The sequence below is a fragment of the Aphelocoma coerulescens genome, chromosome 1A (genome assembly GCF_041296385.1).
Source record: "Aphelocoma coerulescens isolate FSJ_1873_10779 chromosome 1A, UR_Acoe_1.0, whole genome shotgun sequence".
NCBI lineage: Eukaryota > Metazoa > Chordata > Aves > Passeriformes > Corvidae > Aphelocoma > Aphelocoma coerulescens.
In genome coordinates this window covers 1919542-1940271 of record NC_091014.1, presented here as the reverse complement: position 1 = coordinate 1940271, position 20730 = coordinate 1919542, and the positions used below count along the sequence as shown (strand labels likewise).

General features: G+C 50.9%; 1 protein-coding gene across 2 annotated transcripts in view; it reads right to left on the bottom strand.

Annotated features, from left to right (window-relative positions):
* NRF1 (nuclear respiratory factor 1) overlaps nucleotides 1-20730 on the bottom strand; it is a 58608-nt gene that overhangs the window by 29390 nt on the left and 8488 nt on the right. For both annotated transcript variants that reach the window (XM_069003808.1, XM_069003809.1), the window contains exons 2-8: nucleotides 12933-13164; nucleotides 11073-11187; nucleotides 9056-9182; nucleotides 7924-8064; nucleotides 3589-3747; nucleotides 2713-2907; nucleotides 935-1036 (exon numbers count right to left, since the gene is read on the bottom strand). In XM_069003808.1, the coding sequence (XP_068859909.1) occupies nucleotides 935-1036; nucleotides 2713-2907; nucleotides 3589-3747; nucleotides 7924-8064; nucleotides 9056-9182; nucleotides 11073-11187; nucleotides 12933-13155 (1062 nt within the window). In that variant the 5' untranslated portion in view covers nucleotides 13156-13164. The remainder of the gene's footprint in view (nucleotides 1-934; nucleotides 1037-2712; nucleotides 2908-3588; nucleotides 3748-7923; nucleotides 8065-9055; nucleotides 9183-11072; nucleotides 11188-12932; nucleotides 13165-20730) is intronic.

Genomic DNA, 20730 nt, shown 5'->3' with positions numbered 1-20730 from the left:
AAAACTGCGGGTGGGAAGGGACACCTCAGTGACACACAGTGCCCTGTGAAGGTGCCCAAGGTGCTCCAGAACAGGGATGGAGTATGGGAACAAGGAAAAGAAGCTGGGATTGCCCAGGCCCTGCTCCACAAAGGTTGAGCCGCTGAGATTCTGCAGCTGAGAGGGTGTAAAAGGACCTTAAACCCACCCAGATCCATGGGCAGGGACACCTTCCACTAACCCAGGCTGCTCCAGCCTGGCCTGGGATGGGTGAGCCCCATCCAGCCTTAGTTGTGCCTTGGAAAGATTTCTTTCAGCTCTCAGGAGATAAAACTGGTTCTTGAAAACCCTCAAAGCAGCTGCAAAGTACTCCAAGGTCACTCCAGGCTGTTTCACTCGGGGTCTGAGATGGGAACAGGCTCTGAGGCCAGCAAAGCTGTTCTGTGCTGCCACCTCTCGCCGTGACACCCCAGGCAGGAAGAGCAGGCTGGGCAGGAAAGGGACAGAAAGGGACCTGCAGCCTCATTTAAAGGTGAGTTCGAAGCCAAGAGGGCAAACAAAATCTTTATAACTTTAAGGGCATGTTTCTGAAATACGCAGAAAAAACTGTATTATTTTTAATGTATTATTTGGTAAAAAAAAAAAGGGGGGAAAAATAAATGTTTGCAAGTTTGAGCGTTCAGCTTTAGGCATGGAAATGCCAAAACAAAATACAAAATAAATAATCTGTGGGAGGTATAAAAAAATGTATGAAATTCAGACCTAAGGCTTCCACTATAACTGTGTTTGTAGAGCCCCGAGTTGAAATAACAACAATTCAGCACTTCCTATATGAAATTACAGTCTCCTGTTCTGTGTCACCCCTTAACTCTGCAGGCTGGGACCACTGAGACATCTATGGAAGTTCAGGCAGGCCACCCAGGTGCCCCTGGGTGAAGCTGAGGCAGCTCCTCACCTCTCCATCAGCCACTGCAGAATAATTGACTTGTGCGACGGTGACTGTGGTGGGCAGCTCGGAGGCGTCGGCCAGCGTGGCCACCGTGGCACCGGTGCCAACCTGTGGAGGAGAACAGAATAATGCATCTGTCACTGCAGGAAATGCCCACGTCGCTCAGGCAGAGGGGCTCTCTGAGTAAAAAAGGTAAAGAATAAAGGAATTTGCTGTGAGGGTTGGAGATGAGGTGTTGGAATAGGTTGTGCAGGGAAATTGGGGATGCCCCATCCCTGGAAGTGTCCAGTGCTAGGTTGGATGGGGCTTGGAGCAAATTGGGATGATGGAAGGTGTCCTTGCCCATGGCAATGAGAGGATCTTTAAGGTCCATTCCAACCCCTCCCATCCCGTGATTCTGTGACCAATTGTAATTGCAGAGCTCGCAGAAAACACGGAGCTGTCTCCAAGGACTGCGGGAGGAAATCCCAAGCTGGAATCATGTTAATCCATGGCAGCTTCCAGACTGGAAGGAAGTTTTGTACAAGTTTTGTACATCCCTCATGCTGTCCCCATGTCCACGAAGGCCTCACCATTCCCCCAGCCTCAGGAAGAGCAGCTGTGGGAGCACGGTGGGGTCAACTCCCTTCTCCCACGAGGCTCACTTAAAACCCACCCAGCAGTCCTGGCTCGGAACTCCCTGCACACCCTCCTTGCTTCCCATTCCCTGGGGCTCATCCTCCAGGCACCTGGCAAACATTAGCTCATCCTCAGTACCCCTTTGGAAAGCACCTTTTCCCCGTTTAACAGCTGGGAAAGGACAAAGGCAGGGAGATGGGCAGCTTTGTCTCTAAGGAGAATTAAATACAAACGCCAGGAAGTCAGCGGGATCTCAGGTGTCCAGCACCTGAAGGGACACCAGTGAAAGGGAAAATGTATGGACAGGTGGGCAAAGAGAACCAGCCTGGCAAGTCTGCTGGGCCTTGGGGGGGAACAGAAGACTGTAAAAACCACTGAAAAGCTTCATTTGGGGGAAAAACCCTACTCATACAGCCAGTTTTTATCTTCATTATGTCAGAAAATTATGTCTGAGATGTCACTAAAAATGTGATGCTCAAGAGGAACAAAGTGCTGGGCCTGGTTAGGAGCCACCACCAGTGGTGGTTTGGAGGCACAGGGGAAACTGAGATTCAAACCCCAAACTGCCAACAAGGAGTTTGTGGGAAGTTTCAAGAGCAAACCGATTTTTTTTGACATCCTGAGCTGCCAGAATCTGCCTTCCCACACAGGGAACACAGGGAAAACAGCAGCAGCACTGAGCCAAAAACCACTGCAAGAGGAATCCTTATTCCATGGGGATAAATATGAATTTGGTGCTTGTAATAAAAATATTATTCTTCGGGTGTAAGATGAAGAGCAGGGGCACAGAAATACCTGGTCTGCTGATTCAACTACATTTCATGCCATGAAAGGAAGGCAGTTCCACCACCTCTCCTCCCAGGGCCACCTCAGGTGCTGTGTGGTGACTCCATGAAATGGATTTGTTGTAAGTGGGTTCATTACATTCAGGTCAAATCCCTGAACTGTTTGACCACATTGCAGAAATCCTTGCACTGGAGAACAGGGGGTGGGAATGGGGAAGAGAGAGGATGAGGATGGATCTTTGTGTGGGGAGCGTTGTGGGGTAAGACACGATAGAGACAAAATTCCTGAAGGACAAGTTTAGCTCCTGAAAGGAGCTTCCTTAAACCACCTCCCTGAGGCAGACTATGCTGGAAATGGAAAATCCGAGGAGTTCCTCTCACCTGGATGAGGGACACGGTGCCATCAGGGTTGCTGAAGGTTTGTACCACGGTCTGGGAGGGCACCAGGTGGGCGATGCTGTGCGTGGTCGTGGTCTGTGGGGTCTGCTGGTCCTCGAAGGCGTAGAGCAGGTCCTCGCGCCCGTGCTGCTTGTAGCAGTTCTTCACGATGGTCCTCAGGGCCTGGGTCCAGGACACCTTCCAGCAAAAGGGAAGAGGGGACAGTCAGTCCAGGAAAGTTTTCTGAACCAGCAGAGCACTGGGATTTGCACCTTTGTCTTTACTGGGGTTTATCGGGTGGTTTGCAACGATTCGCGGATGAGCAACCCCAATATTTAATCTCCCTCTGCTCATCCCCTCCTTTCCCCAAGGAACTCCCCCTGGAGAGCCACGTGATGCAGTGAAGATGTCCCTGCTCACTGCAGGGATGAGATGACCTTTAAAAGGGCCCTTCCAACTCAAACCATTCTGTGACTCCAAGCAGAAAACCATGGTGATTTGGCAAAGCACCAAAATGCTGCCACAGCACCATTTCCAGCCTCACTACCCAACCTGTCCTGAACCAGCCTGCCCAGGTCCTGCTGCCTCCACACCACCACCACAGCGCCTTCCTTTGATTATCTCTGTGACAGGCTGGTAGAAACCTTACTCAAGATTTTCCACCCAGTTCTCTCATTTTTCCTGGCTCCACTGCACATCCACGACTCTTTCCTTTAAGCACAAAGCTCCCTGCTGCTCAGGAGGGAACAGCATCCCTCCCCTCCTCCAGGAGGCCAGGACACGGACTCTTCCTTCTGTCCCTCAAGGGAAAAACCACTCCCAAAAACCATTCTGCAGGCCCCTGTGCTCCATTTGGAGGCAGACAGGGGAGACACCCACCCGCTGCTTCTGTTCCTCCGTGCGGACGTCGCTGCGGACGTTGGCCCACGGAATATCCTCGGGCCACCAGATGGGCTTGCAGCTCTCCTTGCCCCAGCCTGGCTTCCCACGACCCGTGGAATACTTCAGCATCTCGGGGATGAAGGCTCTCAGCTGTGCCTGGAACAAACAGAAGGTTGAGAGGTGTTCAGGAATTCACATCTCTGGTAGTTTCGAGGAGCATTGTACAGAATTATTGTGTTTAACTTCCATCTGTTGGAGCCATCGACTGGAAGAGGCCTGAACGCCCAAGGAAGGTGGACAACACATCACCATCTTCTCCCAAGACTCCCAAGGTTGGCAGCAGGTAGAAGAGCAGAAACAAAATTAAATCAGCCGAAACAAAATTACAACACCAAGGCACCAACACGCATTGTATTGACACTTCGTGGCTCAAACACTGCCACGAAGAGAACAGGCCAACCTGAAATGGAAAAAAGAAATAAATAAACCACAGTAACCCATTAAAAACCCCACACTCCATGTCCCTACAGTGGCAGGAACTCAGGCATGAGCTGATGCATCTTTTACAGAGATGCTGCAAGGGGATGGAGCTTCAGTGACTGCTCGGATGTGGAACCCACCATCTCACACTCCTCCAGCCCTGTCCTGTCAAATACAGAACTCACACAGGGTTTTATGACAAGATTGGTTTTGTACCAGGGACTCCTTGGAGCACCAGGAAAAGGCTGGGTCAGCTGCAGAGCAGAGCAGGAAGAGGAGAGCTCACCCTATGCCAGAGGAAATCACGTTAACTTAAGAGCTTAAAAACTGCATCTAGGAGCAGCTCCCTGCATCCCTTCAGAGCCCTGAGAGTAAATTATTTCACAGAATCACAGAGTTGTTTTGAATGGAAAAGACCTTTAAGTCCAACTGTTCCCAGCACTGCCAAGGCCACCACTGCCCATGCCCCCAAGTGCCACATCCACAGGGATTTGGAATCCAAACAGGGATGGGGACTGCAGCACTGCCCTGGGCAGCTGTGCCAGGGCTGGACCACCCTATCCATGGAGAAATTTTATCAATATCCAGCCTGAGGCCGTTCCCTCTCTCCTGTCCCTGTTCCCTGGCAGCAGAGCCCGACCCCCCCCGGCTGCCCCCTCCTGTCAGGGACTTGTGCAGAGCCACAAGGTCCCCCCGGAGCCTCCTTTGCTCCAGCCTGAGCCCCTTCCCAGCTCCCTCAGAAGTTCTCCAGACCCTTCTCCTTGTGCTCCAGCTTCTCCAGCTCCCTTCCCTTGTCTGGACAGAGTCTGGATGCTGCATCCACCGGCTCCAAGCTGGCCATGAACTCATTTCAAGCTGCCTTTTCCACATTATGTATGGAATATGCACAAAGCACCTTTTTCCCAGCCTGTCCATGATCCACCTTCCACTGCAGGACCTTGTGTCACCCTGACATGCTCCAGCTTCCCTGAATGAAGCCCCATTTATTCACACAAACCTGGTAACAGCAGCTTTTTTGAGCTGCCTGGTGCAAAAACAGTTAAAAGCTCCTTCCCCTGCACTGCCATCAGCAACAGGCTCCTTGTTTCCATCTGGATTAATTACTGTTCCATGGGAGTTCAGGGCTCAAGCTACTCAAGGTACTTGTTAAGGAGGGTTTGTCTTTAATCCACGGGGGAGACAATCAGCAGCACTGTCAGGAGAGAGGACTTGGCTAATTAGTGCCCTAACGAGGCCGGGGCTCTGACACAGGTAATGTCCCCCTCACAAAGCCCCCACATCCCTCAGGGCACAGGTGGGAACATTCACCTGCAGGAGCCACGGTTCTGCTGACACCCTCCAGGAACCAGCCAAAAATCAAGTATCTGCTGGAAAAATCCAGTGGCACGTTCCAGTTTGTGCCCTTGGCAGCCTGGAAAGGGCTCAGATAACTCCCAGGATGGAGGGTTTGGGAGAAACTGTGAGAAATGTTTCTTTGCCACCCCTTCACACAGGCTGAGTGTTGTGACTTTTAACATTAAGTTCAAGGGTTAATGGTACTGGGCTAATCCCAATCCCAAATGCAACAAAGCACAGCCAGCTGGATCCCAACTGCTCCCCAGTGCTGGAAACAAGGAAAGTGGTTTCTAGAATGGAGCAAAAGCTGTGGCTGGGAACTTTCTACACATCCCCACAGCTCAGCCTCAGGATCTCTGGGAAAAGCAAAGTCGAGTCCATGCAGGACCTCAGGTGCACCTGGAAGAGGGAAAAGCAGCAGCTGCACGAGAGCTGGAAGTGAACACTCATCCCTGAATCCATCCCTGCTGCACTTCCCAGTGCTGGAAAACCCTCCAGGCTATTGCTCAGCTGCATGGGAGCTGATTCCAACAGGGATTCTCCCTCTGCCACGTGCCAAGGACCAGCTGGGGGAGCAGGAACGCAGCTGCCAGGAGGTGAACGGGCACCACGATGATTTTTGAGAGGCCCAGAATAACTTTTATCAGCTCCTACAAGCAAGTTATAAATCATGGGGGCATATGAAGTTTTAAAAAAGTCAGATGAAAGGACAAATCACCTGCTCAGAAAACTCTCAGTGAGAGCTGACTGAAGCACTGACCTCAGCTTGATTAAGCTCAGATTACCCAATCTTACTCCTCAATCACATCACTGAGCAGCTGAGAACAAACTTAGGGTCAAACTCAGCTGCCACCAAAGTCCAGAAAGCACCAAGATTCCCCTCTGTGAAGGCTGCAGGGTGAAAATCCCACTGGGACACGGGTTTTCCTGCCCAGCCCAGGTGGGTGACACCCTCCATTCCCAAGGTCAGAGAAACATCTTTGCCCAAGCAAGTAAAGGCTTTATTTCCCTCCAGACCACTGGGGAAGCAGAGCAATTAAAAGGAGAGTTATTTGCACCTCCTCACTGATGACACCTCTACACCCACCTGCTGGCACCTGCTGAAAGCAGAGGCCTCATCTTTCCAGTCCCTAATTATATTTATATACAATTTATATAATTTTCCATCCTGATTATATTAATATTTATTTTTATTCCAGTTTTTCATAGGGTTTTGTGCAACTCAGTTGCAGAAAAGCTCATTTTTTTTTGCTAGCACATACAAATAATTATACTGGCAGCTCTGGGAATCAAGATTCCCACAAAAAATGATGGCACCTCTGTGCACAGCTCAGGAGAAACCTTTCCACAAAGCTCTTCTGAGCTACCTCACCGTGCTGGAATGATGAGGCCCATTCCTAAAAAGATCCTTGTTTCACCATAAAGCAGCAGGAGAGGATTTGAAGCAAGAGGCTCTACATCAGCACTTTGGGCTGGCTGAGCAAAGGCCCTGCAGGACAAAGAGGGGAAGAACATTTCCACGGGAAACTGTTACTGGCTCACAGCAAAAGCTGCCAGCGAGCAGCTCCTGCAGGTGCCACCTTTCCCAGTAGTTTAAAAATCCAAGAAATGAGTTTTGCCTTATTTGTCAGGGACTGGGAAAATGACCTGTACCAGCTAAGGCACAGTCAGCTCAATAAAATGTTACTATTAGTGTGAGCTTGTCTGATTCCACTAAGAAACAGAAACGGTGTTTTGAGCAGGGTGTGACCTCTGCAGAGCACAGAAACATCTGCACCTCTCTGCCCTGCTCCAACACCTCTGTGTGTGCTGCCCTTTCCACCCTGGGAAAGAATTGCCTTTCAGCATTTAGAACTTGTTCTGGTGCATCAGGGTGTACCCAGAGCCTCCTGCAGGACACACCTGCCTGAATTCAGCTCCTGCATCCCCGGGGAAGGAGATTTCCCTCCAGATGAAGCTTCCCTGGGGAGTCCCCTCCACTTTGTCCTAGCAGTGAGGTCAGCAAAGGGCTGGACCTGGAGAGGAAGGGAATCTTCCACATGCCTAGGGCAGGTAATTCCCTGTCTCCAACAGAAATATCTCACTCAGGGTCTGATCTGGGGTTAAACCTGTGGCAAACTCTGCTCCAATGCACAGCAAGAACCAGAGGAGGGAACGAACTACAGGACACAGAAAGGTGTCCACAAGTGACCCTCCCAACCTCGGTGCCTAAAGATTGTGACACAGCACGGAACAAACATTTTCCCTATTCCCACTTTCTGGGAGGTGCCAAAAGCAGCTCCATGGGGAATGCTCCCAGCAGCCTGAGCTCTCCTCACCAGCACTTCTTTTTCACAGAGAAAATAAGCGCCACTAACAAAGCTCCACGTCCAACCACGAGCTGAGCTGTTACAGCCCCAGGGGAAAGAGGAGATCAGAGCCATCCCCTGGAGACTCGGCCACACAAAACAACAGGACCTGACTGCAAGATGCAAATGTCCCTCTCTTTCCCTGCTTCAGCCACGGGTGGCTGCTCACCTGGGTCATCTTGTCCACGGAGACGGGGATGCCGTCGATGGTCAGGGGTGGCAGCTCCGAGTTGACCTCCTGAGGGGCCGGAGCGTGCTCGGCCAGCGCCGACTCCAGGTCTTCCAGGATGGTGCTCTTGTACTTGCGTACCTGTGGGGAGTTGTTAGGCTCAGGTAAACAAGGTGAGGAGCACCAGGAGAGGAGCAGGATGCAGGCCCAGCCGCCTTCCCCAAGGTGCTGCAGAGCAGGAGGAGCAAACAGGGGCACAGCTGGCAGGAAATACCCAGCGGCCCCGGAGGCTCGGCCCTATGGAAGAGCTGCTGATGAAACCTGAAGTAACACTGGCAAGGGAGGAATTTGTGAGATGAAAGGAAAAGTTCTGAAGCCAGACTTGTCGTGGGCAGGGTCTGTAACAAGGTGCAGGAACTGACAGCAGAGCTGAGCTCAAACATGTCATTGTTTGGGGTTGTTTAGTCTGGAGCAAAGGAGGCTCCGGGGGGACCTTGTGGCTCTGCACAAGTCCCTGACAGGAGGGGGCAGCCGGGGGGGTCGGGCTCTGCTCCCAGGGAACAGGGACAGGAGAGAGGGAACGGCCTCAGGCTGGGCCAGGGGAGGGGCAGGGTGGATATTGGGAAGAATTTCCTCCTGAAAAGGGTGCTCAGGCCTTGGCAGGGGCTGCCCAGGGAGGTTTGGAGTGCCCATCCCTGGAGGTGTCCAAGGAAGGCCTGGAGGTGGCACTCAGGGCTCTGGGCTGGGAACAAGGTGGGGATTGGGCACAGCTTGGACTCGATGGTCTTGGAGGTTTTTTCCAACCTCAGTGATCCTGGGATTCTGTGATCATGAGCTCCTCTGATTTTCAATCCAGGATATTCCCCCCTGGTGAGATGTGCCAGGCAGCCATTCTTGAAGAGAAGAGAGGACCCCAGTGCTGCCCTCATGTCAGGGAATCACAGGATCATTAAGACTGGAAAAGATCTCTGAGATCACTGACTCAACCAGGTCCATAAAACCTAAACTCTGTTTTCCAGGGTTTGACACACGACCTTCAGATCCCAACCAGGCTTCCAAGGCTGCCCTGAGCAGAACAAAACCCGCAGAGAAGGTGAGGAAGTTCTTACCTCACTTTCCTAGGGACACCTACCACATTCTCCAAGGGTGCAGCACCGAATACTTTGAAGACAGGGTTGGGTTTGGAGGGTGAGATGCACAGGACGATGGCCTGCTGCCCCACTCTGGTGGTGTACTCATCCAGCGTGGCCCGGAGCTTCCTGAAACACGGAGGGAAAACAGGGAGTGGGCATCAGCTGAAAGCCCTGCAGAAACACAACCCCTCTCACTGCCAGCTCCCTTTCTCAGCGCTGCCCCTGCACAAAGCAGGTGAGAAACAGAGCCTCAGCTGCTCAGCTTGGCCGCATATTGGGTTTATTCCTCTGCTCCGCAGGCCTGCTGTGCTCCCTGCGGTCACCCAGCAGCTCAAATGTCAATTACTCTCCTCTCTCTGCTTTTTACATTGATGTGAAAAGAGAAATCACCAGAGCAGCAAAGCTGGGGCAGCAAGAGTCTGCACACCCGCTCTGTCTTAGCAACACAAAACTTGTGTTTTGTTGAAGCACCTGAATGATTCATCACAAGAGGCCTGCAGACAGAGGTTGTTTTACATTCAGATCACAACAGTGCGATTCTCCAGCACCAAAGTCCTGTTCCAACCAGATCTGTAGGAATTCAAGCTACAGGATAGGCAAGACCTGGAAATATTGCAGCAGCTCAGCACAGGAACCCCAGGTGTCCCTACACCTGCCCCATCAGCAACTCCCTTTGGAATTAAGATGTTCTGTTGTATATTTTCTGCCTCTTATTCCCTTTTGAGCAGGGCAAGAGTCAGAAATGGTGGCAGAGGCTCCAAAAGCAAGAGAGAAGTAGCGTTTTCCTCAGAAAACCTGAGCACTCCATGAGGGGCCAGCTCAGTCCCTGTCCTGCTCATTTCAGAACCTGCTGTTTGTAGGACCCACCAACAGCACCACCAGCTACACACAGATCCCAAAATCTGGAGTTTGAACTTCCAGCGATTCCCAGCGGTGTGAAAATCAAGCACAAACATGTGTTCAACTGATCAGAGTGGGAAGAAAAATGATGCTTTGTCATTTTCTTAATGTAATAAAATGAAGCAGTTGTGTGGAAGGAGAAGAAATAATTCCTTCACAGAGCAGCTTCTTTAAAAATATATTGTTCATATTTCAAGGGAGAAAAGAGTTTGTTCTTCAGAAACACTGCAATAAACACACTGGGGGAAGGAGGGAAAACCAGAATGGAGCTGTAAAAGGCAGGCAATTCACTCCCAAGGATTATTATCCAGCAGTAACTCTGCCCAATAATTTAACTGCCCCATGAGATCCCAAACAGCACAAAAAGCAAAAACTGCTTTGTTCCAAAACCTAGGGAATGGCAGCAGCCAGTATTCACAACTGTTTCCAGAGCATGGAATTGCAGGGGGTGTCTCCAGGCTGGAAGGGCTGCGCAGTCCCTTCGGCTCCGGCGTGGCTCGGAGGCCATCAGGTGGGCAAACAGCCTCAGAGCACCTGGAATGCAACACCTGGAGGGCTCTGGAGCCGTGGTGTCTCCACAGGAAGCTTCTAAAGGCAGAAAAAGTGTTTCACCTCAGGCAGGGATCTCTCCTTGATTATTCTTCCTAAAACTGTGCTCTAAAGGCTGGGTCGCTCTTCAACGTGGGGTTTGTCCAGTGGCAAAGAAAATTTGGATATGCACATGCTGAATTTATTCCCAGATTTGTTTGATCCTGCAGAAAAGGCTTTTTGCATGAGGCAGATAAATCCTTTATGCCACAGCAGAGCTGGGATGTGGATGGAGCTCCAGATTCCACTAAAGCCACTCAGGATCTGTTACTGGTGACCAGCTGGGCTTAAAACAGAGCAGTGGATCCACCAGAGTGCCAGTCCTGGTGACCATAAAATCACCTTAGAGATGAGCAGAACCGCAATTTAACCCTTTAATGCAAACTAAAACACAACTCTTGGGTTCCAGGAAGACACTCCCAACAAATCCCCGAGCTGGGCGACTTCTGGGCAGCACTTGGTGTGACCACACAGGGCACCAGGGCTGGCTGGAGGACCCTGAGGTGGCAGGGACAGGTGGGTGCTCACCTGAGCAAACGTGTCTGCTGCCTCTTCCGAATGGAGGGGTTGGACTCAAACACGTGAGGTCGCTTCCGTTTCTTCCCCGTTGCCACAGCAGCAGCTGCTGCCATCCCCACAGGGCCTGGAAATCAAACCAGAGGGTCAGTCAGCACCAGCAGCTCAGGAACTGGGAAGGATGTTGTCATTGTGACCCCCCCAGCCCAGCCAGGGATGGGTGCCAAGGGTCTCCCCAGCAGAGCCAAGTGACACAAATTCCTCCCTGAGCTCTGCTCTGCAGCACTGGAGGTGTAGTGAAAAGCCCAGAAAAGCAGAGCTGGCTCAAGACTCCAGGTAAAAGTTTGCACGAGGAAATTTTGCTGCCTTTGGACAAAGGTTAATCCCAAAACAGGATGGAGAGGGAGGGAGAACCCGAAACTGCGGGTGGGAAGGGACACCTCAGTGACACACAGTGCCCTCTGCAAAGGTGCCCAAGGTGCTCCAGAACAGGGATGGAATACGGGAAGAAGGAAAAGAAGCTGGGATTGCCCAGGCCCTGCTCCACAAAGGTTGAGCCGCTGAGATTCTGCAGCTGAGAGGGTGTAAAAGGACCTTAAACCCACCCAGATCCATGGGCAGGGACATCTTCCACTAACCCAGGCTGCTCCAGCCTGGCCTGGGATGGGTGAGCCCCATCCAGCCTTAGTTGTGCCTTGGAAAGATTTCTTTCAGCTCTCAGGAGATAAAACTGGTTCTTGAAAACCCTCAAAGCAGCTGCAAAGTACTCCAAGGTCACTCCAGGCTGTTTCACTCGGGGTCTGAGATGGGAACAGGCTCTGAGGCCAGCAAAGCTGTTCTGTGCTGCCACCTCTCGCCGTGACACCCCACGCCAGAGCAGAGTGAAAGGTTCCATTCCCCAAGCTGGCAAATCTCAGCTCAGTCCTGGGTGAAAATCACATATTCCAGCCAAAATTTTCCTTACAATCACAAAATTCCGTATTTTACCTTCTAAATGTACAGAAAAACTCCCAAGGCTTTGAATAACTGACAGATCCGAGGAGATGCTGGTGGCTGGGAAGAGGAAAACAGGTCCAGCACCACAAATCCTGCTTGGACACCTCAACTACAGCATGAGGAGTAATCTGAGGCTTTCCCAAGGGATTAAGGACCTGTTCTAATGGGAAGATAACTGAAAATCCAGAGTTCCCAGCAGTGTCCTACCAGAGCCTTCTGAAGACTACCCGGGCCTGAAAATCCCGTGTGCTAGAAGGGAAGGGGAAAGAAAAAATCCTGCAGGATGGGAGGCTGAGAAATTCATAAGCAAAGGGCAATGGGATGCTCAGGGGTTGGTGGAACTTCACAGGTTTGCTCCAGCACATCAAGAGCTTCATTCACCTGATAAAGTCTGATACGGAGTGGCCAGATTCCCAGTGCTTATTGATCACTCCATTTTTCTGCTAGTGGAGGTCGGCTACAAGGCCAACCTGGAGAACATTTGGCTCCACTGGAAGGAATCTGTGATTCTGAAATACTTTCCCAGTCCAGAGATATCAGGATCTTTTGTGGATCTCCCTGGGAGAGGCCTAACACGTGGGCTCTCCCTGCCTCAGCACGGCCGAGCTGCGCTCCTGGGTTATTTTTGCTGTTGTTTATGTGGGGCCTGAAATAAGTTTTGCTCTTTGACATATTTGGTATTTTAATTTTGTGATTTAAGGCAGCATTTTAGCAGGGACCTTTGTATAAACCAGCAATTCCCAGCACCTCTGTGATCCACGCAGAAATGACGGGGGATTCAAGCGGCCGGCAGAGCTTGTGGAGAATCCAGGGGGAATTTGGGACATCCCATGGGTGGGATGGAGCAGGAGGTGTGGAGCACCCCCCTGGCTTTACCTGCAGCTGCCAGGTGAGCGGTGACCTCGTCGGCAGCCGTGGAGTTGAGGATGTCGGAGTCGTCGTAGGAGGTGTCCTCGGGCGAGGAGGGCGAGTCCTCGTCGGCGCTCAGCATGCTGTGCTCCGTGTAGGTGGCCACGTGCACCTGCTGCACCTGCTGGGCCACGGCGTGGGCCTCGATGGTAGCCATGTGCTCTGCCTGGGTCACTCCGTGTTCTTCCATTAAGAGTCACTGGCAGAGGAGACAAAAAGCGCGGTCTGTGAGCACGAGGGACAGAGGTCACCTCCCCCGGGGACAGTGGATGTCTGTGACATGGAAATAACTCCACCAGGAGCCAGGAGAGAAACTTGAAGTTAAAGAGTTTGGAAAAATCCACACTTCCAGAGAGGGCACAGCAGCCAGACACTGTGATCTCTGCTGGAGGAAAGGTCCCCAAGGCTCCCACAGCCCTGAGATTCCGCATCCCTCACCCGCACGTTAAAGGGTCAAAGCTGGGACTTGGTTTTGCCCCTTCAAGTTCCAGCTTTTGGGGAAGAGGCCTGAGGGTGACACAAATCTCCTCTGACCTCAATAGCTCAGGACACAAACGAGGATGCCAGTACAGAATCCCAGGATCACTGAGGTTGGAAAAGCCCTCCAAGACCATCAAGTCCAAGCTGTGCCCGATCCCCATCTTGTCACCAGCCCCAAACACTGAGTGCCACCTCCAGGAATTCCTTGGACACCCCCAGGGATGGGCACTCCAAACCTCCCTGGGCAGCCCCTGCCAAGGCCTGAGCACCCTTTCCATGGGGAAATTCCTGCTGGTGTCCACCCTGCCCCTCCCCTGGCCCAGCCTGAGGCTGTTCCCTCTCTCCTGTCCCTGTTCCCTGGGAGCAGAGCCCGACCCCCCCGGCTGCCCCCTCCTGTCAGGGACTTGTGCAGAGCCACAAGGTCCCCCCGGAGCCTCCTTTGCTCCAGCCTGAGCCCTTTCCCAGCTCCCTCAGATGCTCCAGACCCTTCCCAGCTCCCTTCCCTTCCCTGGACACACGCCAGCCCCTCAATGTCTTTCTGATCAAGAGGGGCTCAGAACTGGACTCAAGAGTCCAGAAAAGGGCAAAACCATCACAACCCAAGCACAAATATCCCAGAAAGCTGATTTATTTAAGGCATCCAGGGGTAAAGCACTGAGCAAAGTAGCAGCTTACAGAGTCAGCAGGGCCCTGGACCACACACTGGGAACACAAATCTGTGCAGAAGGACCAGGACGGGAGGCACAGGGATATTTTCAGTCTGTGCCTGCCGTACGTTTGTGGAAAAGAAATGGCACATCCCTAAGATATTTTCAAACAGAAGGATTAGAACCTCAATCCTCAAAAACAGATTCCCCAAAGAGAATCTGTTCCTGCTCGGGGCAGAGAGCAGGAAGAGGTGACCAGCTGCAGGGAACAAGAAAATAAACAAAAGAGATTCTGACCTTGTAAGTACAGTCAGGGAATTACAGCTCCAGACTGACACCAGATCATGGAATGCCACGGAGGGGTCAGTGAGACACGGGAACAACCCAAACCACTTTGTCAAGAGGGTTGTTTTGTCCAAACAAAAAGGAGGCTGCAGCCAGCTGGGGGTCTCTTCTCCCAAGCCATAGGCCAAGAGGAATTGAGTTCAAGTTGTGCCAGGGAGGTTTAGATGGGATATTAGGGAACATTTCAAAAGGGCTGTCAGTGGAACAGGCTGCCCAGGGAAGTCCCCATCCCTGGAGGGATTTAACAGGGAACATGGTTTAGTGGTGGGATTGGCAGTGCTGGGGGAAGAGCTGGAATATTCCAGCCTGAGGGACAGCAGAATTGTTGTTGTCAGACTATCACAAACCCACTGAGGCTACAGCTAAAGCCAAACCAGCTTCAGACTCCCAGTGCTCCCTAAAAAGCTGCTGGAGTCCAATATTGCTGTTGTCCAACCCTGTTTACAACGTGGCTTGTAATATTAGCACCATCCAAAAATAGCAGGGGTTCCAACAGTGCCAGTGAGGAAGGGACTGAGATGCTGAGGTACACTGAAGCAAACCAAAAATCTCTGCTGGAGAAGCAATCAGCCCTGAGCTCCTTCCAAGAAACTCATCCTGCCATCACCAGAGAAAAACGGGTGGGGAAAAAAATATTTCAAGTAAATCCCGATGGACCAACTTAACAGATTTCCCAAGCCACTGAGCTTTTCCTGAAAGGGGACATTGCTGCTTTTCTCACTGGAGCAATGCAGCTTGAGGTATTTCTACCAAAATTGCAAAAACCCATGGAAAAATGTGATCAGAATATAACTGACAGAGCACAGTGACCTTAAAGCCCATCAGCAGACAAGACCCCAAGACGACGGATGCTTCTGATGGGGAAGGAAACCTCCCACCCAAAGGCAACCTACACCTAACGCCACAAACACTGAAACCTTGGGAAGTCATTCCCATATTCAAATTGTTCCCAAAGCATTCCTGGTACAAGCCAGGCTTTGTGGGCAAACACCTTGACTGGCAGGTGAAGGTGTCACCAACCTGGCGACGCCGCTGCTGCCCCAGCAAAGCGTCGCCGTGACGCATCCGAAGGGTGGGGCTTGGATTTGAGCAGGGATCCGGGCACAGGGGATGAAAGGAAAGCTGTTCCTGGTTAGCTCTGGAGATGAGCATTCACCATTCCAGAAAAGGAACGCTGATCCCTGTTTTTCTCCCGAAACCAGAGCGGTTTCAGGCGCAGGGAAAGCCTAATGAGGCGACGGTGCCTGCGGAGACATTTCCTGGTAGTCGTGGCTTAGTCCAGAAGCCCTGGATGACAGCCAGAAGTATTTTGGAAGTCATTTAAAGTGCTTATAAAAACGATGAGGATAAAGTTCCTCTCATCACACAGTGCAGTTGCTTCACGAGCATGTCAGGGGTTCCTTTGATGTCCTGTCAGCCCTGATCAGTGGCTGTTGACACCACTGCTGGAGGAACACCAGATACAGGAGGCAACAGCAGAGCTGCACCACTCAAACCACCAGAAAACAACAGGAACTGGTTGTAAACCCCATTAATTCTACACCGAATTTAAACCCACATGGATTGAAATGAAGGTCTCTGTGGTGTGATCAGAACAAGTCGTAACTCAGCCCATAAAAACCCCCCAGACATCATTCTCTACCACCACCATCCAGGTTAATGGCTTAAAACTGAGCCCAAAATAAAAAGTCCACACCAGAAAAAAATCACAGGGAACAGCAGCACGATGGAAAAACTCCCTTACACACACAGGGCTGGAATTAACTTTATCCCACTGAAGAGGTTTTGCTTCAGACACTGCAGGAGACACGACTCTGAGAGAGGCTGAACCTGGAGATGAGCAGTCATCCCCTGGAATGTTAAATCATGAGGCCACTTTTATCAACTCATCCAACACCTCATTAATTTGAAACCCTGCTCAGATCAGCAATAAATAAAAGAATCGCTGGCTCTCGCTTCTTTGGTGGGTTAAATAATTTTGAAAGGAAGCAAAATATGAATTATGTGGAGATTTTGAGAGACCTGCTTGCTCTGTCCTCTCCTGAGCACGCACAGCTCGCTCCAGCCATGCGTGTGTGGTTGGATCCCTCCTAGGATCCAGCCATGAAAGGGACCTTGAGGAATGGAGGGCTAAAGTTTTGTGTGAAAGGGAAGATTTAGATCAGACATAAGGAGAAAATTCTTCCCTGCTGCCCAGAGCAGCTGTGGCTGCCCCTGGATCCCTGGAAGTGTCCAAGGCCAGACTGGACAGGGCTTGGAGCACCCTGGGATAGTGGGAGGTGTCCCAAAGCAGGGGGGAGCACTGGATGGGGTTTAAGGTCCCTTCCAACCCAAACTATACCATGATTCCACCACTCAGAAATGGGGTGGGAACAACCAATGGCATCCAAAACACCAAATACAAGGATCTTGTGTTCAAATAGATCAATCAAGTTGATTTTCTTACAAAACCTGCTTCTTTGCTTAATTATCCTGATTGTCAGAATTCAGCCTTCATATTTTCATATCAAGAGTGAAGCCATTCTGGGTGGAAAACCAAACGGGAAAAGCTCCCCTGCATTCTGTACCAGCATCAACATGAAAATGAATACGACATTTCCTAATGGAAATGCAGGAATTAGCAAATCCCCACACAGCCTGCTCTCACACAGCCTGCTCAGGGTGCTCAACCTTTCCGAACCAAATGTTTTGTCAAGAAGGAAATCCCATGCCAGCAATGAACCTTATAGGATGGATGTCCCCAGCTCAAGCAGCAGCTCTGCCCTCTCTGCGAGGAGCTGGAAATTGCACGGGAGAAAAAGAGAGGATTAAGGAGAACACCTTCTGAAAACTTTCTCAGAATCCTCTTTACAAGCGATCAGTGGCCCCAGTTAGTTTAACAGACACATTAATGAGGTCGGGGGACTGTGGGGTATGCCCAGCCCCTGCCCTGGAGGGAACTCTGCTGAGATAAGAGATTTCGCAATCACCCAGTGGGACTCCCTGGAAAGGCAACCACTTTGGTCATGGTGAGGAAAGACAGACACACAATCCTTTGGGAGACACTATGCAGATTTCTTCATAACCCATTGGCCTGTTCCCGTCCCAGATCCTCTGTAATCCATTGGTCCTTTACTGATCCCCTGTATCCCTATAAAAGCAAGCCCTCTGGGCCCCTGTGGGCCGGAGAAGGTTCTCCTCCCTGGCTCTCCCCATCACTGGAGGGGACCCACAATAAGGGGACTGTCCCTGTTCCCATTTCAGGCTGGTCAGGTCCCTGAACTTCTCCCCTTCCCAAGGATGAGACTCAGGAGAAAGGCCGCCACCTTCCAAAGGCTTTGAACCACTGAAAAGACGGAATCCCGGAATAGCTGAGGTTGGAAAAGCCCTCCAGGGTCATCAAGTCCAATTGTTGTCCCCCTACACTGCCAAGGTCACCACTAAACCCATCACCTGGTGGTGGACCCACCCAAACACACAGAGCAGGACACTGGTGGAGCCTCGTGGCCTGCAACACTCTGGTAGATTAAGGCTTCTCACATCATTTCCCCCAAAACCATGCCTTGTACTCAGCAAAAACACCGGGGAAGGAAGGGACAAGTCATCGTTGTGGTTGCTCAGTCAGCTCAGGGGACATCAGATGCTCCCGGGGTTTTTAATTTATTTTGGTTTAATTTGCTTTGGTTTTTTTAACTAAGTAATTTAAAGGACTTATTTGAGAGGGTCAATCCTCCATACCCACTCTCAGGACTAATCCCTCTGGTTCGTTTCCTCGTTTCTTTCAAAGGAATGGAAACACTCCTGGCTTTCCTTTCCCAAGCCATTTTCTGTTTGATCTCTGCACCACAGTCAGCACCAGTTCCTTACTGACAACCCTGCTCCACAGAGGAGCCCAGCATGGAGCACTTTGTCTGGCACTACACGGGAATCTCAAAAAAAGAAAGACAAAATCTGCTTCATTATTCAAGCTGGTGCCACTCCTCACGGTTTCACTTCAGGGAAATCCTGCTCCGAGTGTTTTCCAGAAAACCTGCAACACACCTCCTGCCTCTCTTCCGCTCTTCTGTGAAGCTGACAAGCATCTGGAGTTTAATGTGCCTTTAATGGCTTCAAGCCTCTGCCATAAATAAGTCGTTTGCTTTGCATTAAACAACATCACACTGGCACTTTTGTTCTGGGGGGCGGCTGCAGGGAGCTCCTGTGCTCCGCGCGTGTTCGTTCAGCGGCAGCGGCCCCATGGTGCTCACCCCTTCCGTGCACCTCTGCAGGAAACCATCCTCTAAATCAGGCTCTGGACGCTGTTGGCTTTTCCCTTTCCCCTCCTTTGGAGGGAGCCGTGGTGATTCCTCACTAAATGCTGCTTCATCTCCATCCCTTGGCCACGGAGCAAGGCTGGAGCAGTTTCCAGCTTCCCAGCTCACCGAGATGCTGCTGGTGGCACCCAGGACTTCACACACGTTCCTGCTGAGCTCCTTCCACGCTCCCAGGAGGGTAAGGAAGGCCACACTGCCCCCATTTATTTTAAGAACTACCAACTGTTTGCAGCTGCAACAGCTCCTCCTCCTCCCTGCCACAGCACCATCGGCACCGCTGGCAGCTCACGACGGGGAGGGACCAAAAGTACCTTTGATGGTCTGGGCTGATGTGATGTGGAGGAGATTTTTCAGTCAACTGGGTCACACTTTGTGGATTCAATCAGATTAAAAAGCACTTCCTCTGCACTTAGTGCACAGGAATGTGTTATTTAAAAAGCTGTTCCAAACTTCCGGCTGCGCGTCTCGATAAACTCCAATCTCCCTGCAGAGACAGCCTGGGATAATTCGTAAGTGAAAACTGATCTTAGCAAGAAATCAATCACTGGCCATTTACTAATGAAATCAAATCCTGCTTGAGTGGAATTATACCTTTGAAATTGTCCAGTCCTGCTTCTTCATTTCTGGCACAAGACCCTCTAGGCAGCTCTTCCGGAGAGTGCGTACCTCCTGGTTTGTCATCTGCAGATTTCTGGTAGATCACATTTTGATGGTTACAACAACCACAAAGAGCCAAGCTCATCTGGGATGGTATTCCATGACTTTCACCAGGAGCCATGACTGAAATCCTGGTGTCCCTCAAACCTCATTAGTCTTGAGAGATTTGTGCCTTCCCTCCGATGAGAACAGCCAGAAACGATCCGGTTTTGGTGGCTCCTGAGATGGTCTGAGTTAGAGGAGCTGCTGCCAGCTGAGGGAAGGATTAGAGGACAACCTTTAAAAAAGAGGAATGGCCAATCCTGGTGTTGTCCTGGCTCTGTTTCTCCTCTGTCTGGGCCAGCTGGTACCTGGCAGCCACATCTCATCCACCTCCCAGCCAGGGTGCGGAGCTCGGTCACAGCATTTCCTGACAATGCTGGTTAAGAAACCACTTCCAGGAGAAATCAGAGCTGCCAGGAGGTCTGTGCCAGCCAATTCCAACTGCACCAGCTTTTGGGAAAGCCCAGGAGAAGCCCCCACTCCCATCACTCAGCAGCGCTACCACCACCGAGCCAGTCCCAGACCTTGTCCTGGTCTTTTTTCCACAGGGATAGGAGAAAGAGGATGTTCAGGTGTCCCTAGAAGGTGATTCCAGACTCCCAATCACAGAAATGCAGCTCTTTCCATGATTTCCACGTTGCACTGGCATCTCTCATTGGGTGAATATTATTCAATAATTTGTATTTAGGGTGAATTTGATACCACTCCTCTATAAAACTGTGCCCAGAGGGAATCACCACTGCGGGTTTGATAAGCAAACCCCACCATTCACCAGGATAAGATTAATATCTCAGTACCACAACTCATTGAAAATGCACATTTAAATGCCAAAATCCCACTTCCCACAGAAAAAAAATCCTGCCTTGTTCATGTGGAGAATTTTGAGGCCTACACCTCAACTTGATAAAAAACAGGTTTGGTTTTTTTATGGTGAAGCCCTTCTGGAAGCTGTGCAAGGTTTTGGATGGGAATGACTTTCCAGGACTGGAGACAGAGACTCCTGTCAGCAGCACAACTGATACCAGGCACAAAGCAAGATAAGACATTCCAGTTTACTCCTCTGCTATCAAGATTGAAGTGAACATCTTATTTCACACAGTTGGCAGAGACGCGGCGACTCAAGCACCAAGAGGAACAACAGGAACCAGCTCTCGTTCCACAGCGTCCTCCTGTGGCACAGCATCAGTAAAATGACCCTTTTAATTAGGATGGGGGGAAAAAAATCCCAATGCTCCCGGTCTCAGTGCGAAAAGACCTAAACTCCAACGGATTCTAGCAAACAAAACCAAAATTCCTTCTATT